Genomic DNA, 8,293 nt, shown 5'->3' on the forward strand with positions numbered 1-8,293 from the left:
GTTTTGAGTAAAAACGTGACTACATTATATATATACCTTACGATTAAAGGGCTGTTTCAAAATAAATTATTTATTTTATTATTAAAAATAAAAAAATAAAAAAAAATGCTTTGCTTTGTTTATACTCCTAGCATTGCGTGCTGGTTTATTATTATTATTTTTAAGGACAATTGGAAGATTATAGATAGTAAAAATCAAAGGCAGAAAAAGGGATAAAAATCGGCATGTTTGACATTCTACACGATACAATGCTTGTAGCTCAAGTGTGGGGCTATCCCTTACCCCTCATGCTAAGGAAGTGTGATACCTTTACTATGTTTTTGATAGTATAAGGTAATGTATCTATACTCCCTCCATGTTTTTTTAAATATTATACTTTGATCGACACATAGTTTTTGGTAATTTAATTGACTTAAATAAATTAAGAGGTAAGTGAGGTAATTGAAGTAACCCTGACCGAGTAACCCCAAACTAATTGAGTGACCCTTGACAGATCGAATAACCCTTGACCAAGTAACCCCTGACCGACCGAGTAATCCCTGACCAAGTAATCTCGGCCACACGGCGTAGCCAACCAGATATGAAACTTTTTGAACTCAATATATGCTTGGAAAAATAATTTCTATTATAAAACAACATGATCATTATATTAATATTGTATTTCGTATATCACAAATAATGTCATATCTTTTTTTCTCTATGGCCTCTAAAACACTTGAAATTTAACATGTAACTTCTAAAAATAGGAATTTTTTATATTCACATATAGCATGAATATAGTCACATCTTTATATAGATATTTGATATGTTTATCACAATTTTTTGTATGCGGCCTGCTGTACTGTGCGACAAGGGTTACTCGAGTTACTCGGTCAGGGGTAACAAAAATAACAAAATATAATTTATGGAGTACAAAATAACAAAATATACCCTCCTGCAATTAAGCAATCTAAAGTCAAATGATATGGACTAAATATATGCTGAAAATCCATGAATAACATTAATTGAGAAACAATATTAAGAAAGTTAAGATATTATCTCGGTGTATCTTTAATAATAGGGTTTTTGACAATCATACATTTTACCAAAGAAAAAAAAAATTAAAAAAACCTGAAACAGGGACACGTGACAGCCATAGAGATAGTGTACCCTATTTTAGTATAGTATATAAATAGATTAGATATCGAAAAATAATGCTCCATAATCACAACGGAAACGCTTAACCAAATACAACCCTTTCTGGAAGAATAATTTGTGGCCAATATAATGTAGTGAAAATCAACCCTTTTGGTTCATGTTTAACCAGCATCAAATTGGACTGCTACTGTTTGTAATACATGCAAATATCGAAGAGACAGAGAAAAGATTCAAGCCGGAAAAAAAAACTCGAGTTGCTCAACGTATGACCTAGGATATCAGACATGGCTAACTAGGATACGAGCTAAAGAAGAAAGAATGAGACATCAAGAATAGAGAATTATCCATTTCAGCTGCCAAATCCAAGAGTACATGATCCCGAATGCACTATATACAGAAACTAACATCAAAGGTAGAAATGGAAGCTTGTTTCCAAGAATGAAAGGATGTAGAAATTGACCCCATATTTCAACCGCCACAAGACCTAGCAAGTAGCTCTTGTAGATCCACCCAATGCCAAGGCTTCCTTTCTCGGAAATTCCCTGGTCTTCCTCTGCTCTCAGTTCGTCATTCTTCTTCTGCAAATCTTTCTTTGAATTTGTAGGTGTTGCCTCAGAAAAAATGGTGAAACCAAACCACATAAGAAAGCAGTGCAGAAGCAGCAGTGTCACTTTTATTGGGTATTCTCTGGATTCAAACAGAAGTGGGAAGAGAGAGTAGCACGAAACTGCATAGCAGATGTACCAAACTAATTAGTCATTCAATAAACTATAGTAAAGAAAGGAAGGCGTTTGATTGATTGATTGAAAGAAATGAAGGCGTTTCCAAATTAATTTATTATTATGCAAGGGGCGTAGTTTGTGCATGTGATTTAAGGTTACAATATGATTCGGCTCAGTTGAAATTTAAACAATAGTACACATCCCAAACTCCCAAAGGCTATAAGTTACATGCAAAAGTCATCAATTCTGACCAGTTTAGGATGTATCCACCTTTGCTTTGATGTCTCTAAGGACTCAGATTTGAGAAGTTGTGGAGCATGTAAATGGCATTTTACACCAAAACAAGAAAATCTAAGCTGTTTATGGTTCTATGCACAGCCCAACCAGATCATTGTGCAACCCCCCCCCAGCCCCGGCAATACAATCAAGGTCCTAGTTATACAAACCAAAGAGCCCTGGTCTGACAGGAATTAGCAACCCAACCAAAAGCTACTTTTTAAGTGAGCAACTTCACTTGTGATAATTTAGCTTTTCAAATGACTAACAAGAAAGCAATAACTGCAAGTAATTGTTGGCTTATATTTGTATTACGAAGTACATCAAGATTATATTCAACTTTTACATAGATTTCAACAGCATAGATGCATCCTAATACGAGATGGGTTTGGAATTTTGGATGGACTTAAAAACTTAGCACTGCAAGATACATAGCCTACGTCGTACTTCTGTCTCGGCTTTTAACTTCAGTTCCATGAATTTTGTTCTCTCCTTTCTTAGGCATTTTATGAAGCTATCACTTATTAGAAGTGCAGTTTAAAATGTGCCACACTGAGTTTTGAGCTTTACTAGTAAAATAGAAAGGAGTTTTCTCAGTAACAACTTTTCCCAATGTTTCGTGTTTGTTGGCTTTAAAAACTTCGTAATGTCTTATCATGGTATGATCAAAACTCAAGCTATTGTTCAACTGACTAGCTCCATTGAAGAGACTACAGGAGAGAAAACTCAAGAGGGAAACATATTGTGACAGGTTGATTTTATGGAGAAGATGGGCAAGCTAGCCATTAAGCTGACCACAATCGAAAACCAAGAACAGGGGGTAGTGCAAAAATTTTGAACCAAACTTTTAGAAGTGAAGTTACCATACTACAAAACAAGTAATCACGTAGTGGACGAATACAAATCATACTATGAATAACACATAGCCTATAGGTGAAATACAATGAGAAACAAACTAGCTCCACTAGCATTTAGCACGCATATAAGAAGGCAATCAGCCCCTTTCAACAATTCTCATTATGTTGCCTAAGATCAACAAGAGTAGTGCATTACGTAGCTTAAAATGGCAGACACCAATTAATTTATTAAATAAACTTAGTCAATATCATGTAATGAAGCAATGATCAAATATAGCCATTAGAAAGCAAAGTCATACCTATTGAGATCAAAAAGTAATGCCGTGCATCATTTATGCTGTCCACTGCATTAATTGCCAGAGGGATAAGAAAGTGAAGTGTTGCCTTCTCATGGACATGCCAACCAAATACAAAGCCACATGAGTAAGCATAAGCTATCCATCTAGCAATCTTCCTTGGCCGAGGATTCTTCCAGGCCTTGAAAAGACAAGGAGAGATGGCAAGCAAGACCATCATAAAGGTCATCAACGGAGTGACCTGTTGACAGAACAAAAAGGATATTATCAATCATTTCCTTAACACCCAAAAGTAAGGCCCAGGCAACATAATCATCACAAGGATTACTTAATAGCGAAAAGAAAAAAATTGACGAACAAGTTCTAGGCAGAAGACAGGGGAAACAGAAAAGGTGCTGACAAGAGGGTTCAGTTCTAAAAATTGAATGCTAATTCATACTATGTTTCCAAGTCATTGAACTCCAATATTGTACTAACACATACCTTCAGTATAAGTATTTTCTTCAAGAAGATGCTACTTTTTAGCCATACAATAAGGATTTTCTTAGGAATTCTCCCACCCCCAACCCCCCTCCCCCCTTCGCTTCCATCCTCCAAACATAAAGTGAAAAAATAGTATGGAAACATGCATCTTTGTCAACTAAGCCACTCAATTCATGAGTGTACTAACATTACAGGTAAGTAGTATTAGAAAGCCGAACTTAGAGACAAGTTATAGAAGCCTTCGTAAATTTACAAACTTGAAAATAAAAATGCAATGGAACTAAAATTCTACTATTCTACCTGAGGCAGTACAGCGAAAGGTGATGAGTCCCCCACTAGCCCAGAAGTGAAAGAACCTGTTGGTCTTTGGACATTAAAACCCACTCTTCTGAGAAAGAAAGCAAGTAGTTTATCTGCCATTATATAGAACACCCAAAAGTTTGGAGCCCAAAATGCATGGCATAGACCCCTGCCAAAAGGAAACATTCGATGGATGACTTGAAGCATCTGCAAAGTAATAACTGAACAATTAAATAACCCTGTAAGAAGAAACATGCAGGCAAAATGAGCTTTATGTAGTGTGCAGAATATAGCATAACAATCAGGGGAAGGCTCAATTAGCATCTCATATCCTTAAGACCCGAGTGCCATATGCCTGGATCAAATGAATTCCCAGACCCGAGTGCTTCATAAGAGCACTTTTCATCATCTGATGAGTACCAATGTGCCATACATGCACACAAGTTACGACTTACATCAAACAATAAATAATACCATGCCACTCGATAGATCAATTGCTAGAACTTAAGAAGACAGGAATTTCTAAGCTTACACGCTACAGAATGTCATGCTTTTTATTTCAGCTCATCTCACAAAGAATGTCATTTTACCTAGGATAGCAATGAATGGATTATTTTCCTAACTTGGCCTTTTCAAAACTTCCTATCATATGAAAATTCACACTCATAGAAACAAGTTCATTGTTTTTGGAAATTTTATGTATTTTAGTAATTTACTGTACTTTATCCCCTCAAATGGCTATTTGGGACCAATGTGTATATATTTGTGGGTTCCAACTTTCAAAAAGATTGGGGGACACCAAAATCAAAATTTCAATTTCAAAGGTAGCCTTTAAAAGGTCAATATACCCATTTACAACTTGCACCGATTTCATAAACTCAAGGCTACCACGGATATTTATGACAACATATAATGATTATATACGGTTCCAAACAACATTATATGACCCCAAAATGTATCCCCTAGCATCTCAAGACTTTTCGACACCGGGTCCTGAAACTTTCAAAATTACGCAAAAAGCTTGAATTATAACCTTCAATTTTGGAAATTTTCGACTTTTTTTTTTACCCGAAAACAAAAAATGTCGAGATGTTTACCATGGACCCTAATACCCTCCAGGAGTCCAATTGGGTGGGTGGAACCATCCAATTTTCCTTTAAGCATCCAATTTACCCGATTTCGTACACGCCTCTTGTATTGACTATAAGCTTTCACGGGGCCTTTATGTAACCAACTAATGGTCGTATATGTGTCGAAACAATATTATATGACTCCGGGATGCATCCCGTAGTATTCCGTGAATTTTTGAAATCAGGTCCCGACACCTCCTAAATTGCTCCGATTTCGTGTATAGCCTTCAAATTTGGTTTCCGTACATCATTTTTTCACCCGGCGAGATTATGCATCCTAGTACTTCCATGGGTTCCCAAAGGGCCTTGGGAGTCATAAATTGTGCCTGGAACCACCTCATTTTTCCTTAATCATCATGTCTTAAGGCAAAGACGACATACCCCAGGTGATAAAAATATCTGTTTGTATGACTTTCAAAAAGATTGGGGGGACACCATTAAAAACTGATGACATCCATTTTCTTTGTTTCTGAGTTCTTTGGCTTTTCCTCAGACTTTCATTTTAATAGTATGCAGCTATTCACTTTGCAACCACTGTGTATCTAAACAATACCTCACATCTACAAGCTTAGATCAGCTATGGTATGTAAAGTATGATTCTTTGGCTCTTCGCTAAGTAATCACCAACTTGGTTCTCACAACGGCACATTTTTCTTGTATTCCTAACTCAGTAACTCCCCTATCTACTTCGTCCATAGCAAATCTTCACAACCTTTCAATAAAGTAGATCCCCCCTTGAGGGGTATACAACCTAAAGCTGGCTTTCACAAATCAACAACATTATTTTTAACTCCACTATCTACTTCTTCATAAATAGAAAATCTTCACAAGCTTGCTTTGATTACCATGGCGTAGCTCCCCTCTAAAGAAGTATAAGCTAAGGACTTTCACAAGTTGACACCATTATCTATGAGTGCTACGTTGCACATCAGCATATGTATGTCCTGTTAAAACAAGTTCTTTTTACCAATGCACAAGCATCGTGTATCAAAGAATCTAATTTACAGCTCCTCAATACTCCAATACCCACATTCAGCATATGTATGTCCTGTTAAAACAAGTTCTTTTTACCAATGCACAAGCATCGTGTATCAAAGAATCTAATTTACAGCTCCTCAATACTCCAATACCCACATTCCATAAGAATTTGCTAACATCACCAACTCGTAGGTAATATGTGACAATGAATAAATCAAAGTAGACGTATAAGAAACTTTCTTCACCTATATATTTCTCTATCACCTGTAACAATTAGAGAACTCTACTTGAAGACTAACGAGTAGACCTAATCATTCTTTCCTATGCATACTAAACCCCCCATACAATTTCCAGGTACACTGGCATTATTTCAGCTTCTCATTCTTTGAAAGAGTAATCACATATCTCCAAACTTCTAAAGCTTCAATTTTCTTTCATCCTTATCCTAACCCTCCATTTATCATCCCTTCAAGAATTTCTTAACCCTAAAGTTCACATTGTTCGATTCAGTATAAACATGGTTGATCAATAAGAATATCATCACAATTCAGCATTCGCAACAGAATAGAATAGTGTTGCAGAAAGAAGCAAGGATAAAACCAATACTGTAATAACAAAACTCACACATTTTCAAATTTATAACTCCAACAAAGTAACTAAACAACATAATAGTCAAACATACACCAAACATAAACATACTACTGCCACAAAGAAGCAACATTTATACCTGATCATGGTACACAAACGGCCCAAAAGCCGCCGCGAAAACCACCACTACCGCCAATCCCATCATCAAAAGCCGCCCAAAACCCTTGATCAATCCACCTCTACAATAATGCCGCAACAAATACACAAAATATACAGGAGCAGCAACAGCAAACAAATGCTTAAAACACAATAAAACCGCAAAAAAGAAACCCCCCATCAAATCTCTCCCCTCCATTAACGCTGAAATCGAAATCAAAAGCAATCCCAACAAAAACCCATTATACTGAAAATGCATATGATCAACAATCAACAATGCAGGCGACCAAATAACCAAAACCCAGATCAATCTCCGCTTTGTCGAATCCAATTTTCGAGTAATTCGATAAATTGCATAGTGAAGAACAAAATCGAAGACAATCACTGTGATTCTCTGGAAATAAACGACGGAATCGGCTTTGTAATTGAGACCTTCATGAAGATTAACAATGGTGGGGTCAATTTTTGCGGCGAAAAGAGAGAGAAAGAGCTCAAAATAAGCGAAAAATGGAGGGTAATCAAGGGTCCATGGACTAGTGGTGTCGGAATACCAGTGAGAAAGAGGGAGAGAGTTGGTAACTGCGAGCCAATTGCGATGAACTTCGAAATCTGTGCTGTGGTAAGATGGGAGTAAGAGGAGTTTGATTGAAGTGGAAATGAGGGAAAACCATATGAGTTCTTTGATGGGTTTTGGAGGTTGATCTTCCATGGAGGAGAGAGAAATGGAGCTTGTGAAGAAGATTAACAATGGAGTTTGGAAGAGGAGAGAGAAATATGAGGATAGTTTTTGGTAGTTGGATCCTGCATTCACCCGTTCAATTTCATTCTATGCTGTTTCATGTTTTCATTGTTCTTCGTTAAAACATTGTGTGATTTGATTATGAGGAGAGTAAATTAAGATAATATTCAAAGTAATACTTGATCCAATGACAAGGATGGTACAGTATCTCGTAATGAGGTTGTGGGATCAATTGTCATCAATGGGAGCAATTAAGGGTGGAATTGTCCTTACATTTTCTCCCCCATCTCTTGAAAAATCTAAACTCAATTGATTTATGAGAAGTTTTGTTTCAACAGGGCTCTTAGCGTTACAAAGAGTTCTAAAGACACGATTGGAGAACCAAAACGACGAACTAAGATGATGACTTCAATTCTTCAAATGACTATAACAGTGAGGAAGGTGGAGTCGAACATATCACAACTTTAACAAATTGCTAGGAAATGTAGATCAACCCCGAACAATATACAAATAATCGTAGCTGAGATAAAGTTTTAAAGTAAAAAGTCGATAAAAAAAATAATAGACTTTAAACAACTTCATAAGAAAAAGGGTAAGAAAGTAGAGGCGATAAGCAAAATTTAAAATTAAT

General features: G+C 36.4%; 1 protein-coding gene across 1 annotated transcript; it reads right to left on the reverse strand.

Moving 5' to 3' along the window:
• Positions 1-1,211: 1,211 nt before the first annotated feature.
• On the reverse strand, positions 1,212-7,791 carry LOC145585544 (dolichyl pyrophosphate Glc1Man9GlcNAc2 alpha-1,3-glucosyltransferase-like). The gene is made up of 4 exons (XM_081642245.1): positions 6,907-7,791; positions 4,072-4,278; positions 3,292-3,529; positions 1,212-1,864 (listed from the first exon to the last, which is right to left on the reverse strand). Exons 1-4 carry the CDS (start codon positions 7,630-7,632, stop codon positions 1,464-1,466), a joined length of 1,572 nt encoding a protein of 523 aa, XP_081498371.1. The 5' UTR covers positions 7,633-7,791; the 3' UTR covers positions 1,212-1,463.
• Positions 7,792-8,293: the final 502 nt, after the last annotated feature.

Source organism: Chenopodium album, chromosome 16 (assembly GCF_948465745.1).
Source record: "Chenopodium album chromosome 16, dcCheAlbu1.1, whole genome shotgun sequence".
In the NCBI taxonomy this organism is placed as follows: Eukaryota; Viridiplantae; Streptophyta; class Magnoliopsida; order Caryophyllales; family Amaranthaceae; genus Chenopodium; species Chenopodium album.

Excerpts from the sequence above, each read along its gene's own strand:
- LOC145585544 (XM_081642245.1), bottom strand. The coding sequence starts at position 7,632 with ATGGAAGATCAACCTCCAAAACCCATCAAAGAACTCATATGGTTTTCC. Across the intron at positions 3,530-4,071 it reads CTTTCGCTGTACTGCCTCAG|GTCACTCCGTTGATGACCTT; the intron begins GTAGAATAGTAG and ends TTCTGTCAACAG. Across the intron at positions 1,865-3,291 it reads TTACTTTTTGATCTCAATAG|TTTCGTGCTACTCTCTCTTC; the intron begins GTATGACTTTGC and ends TCTGCTATGCAG.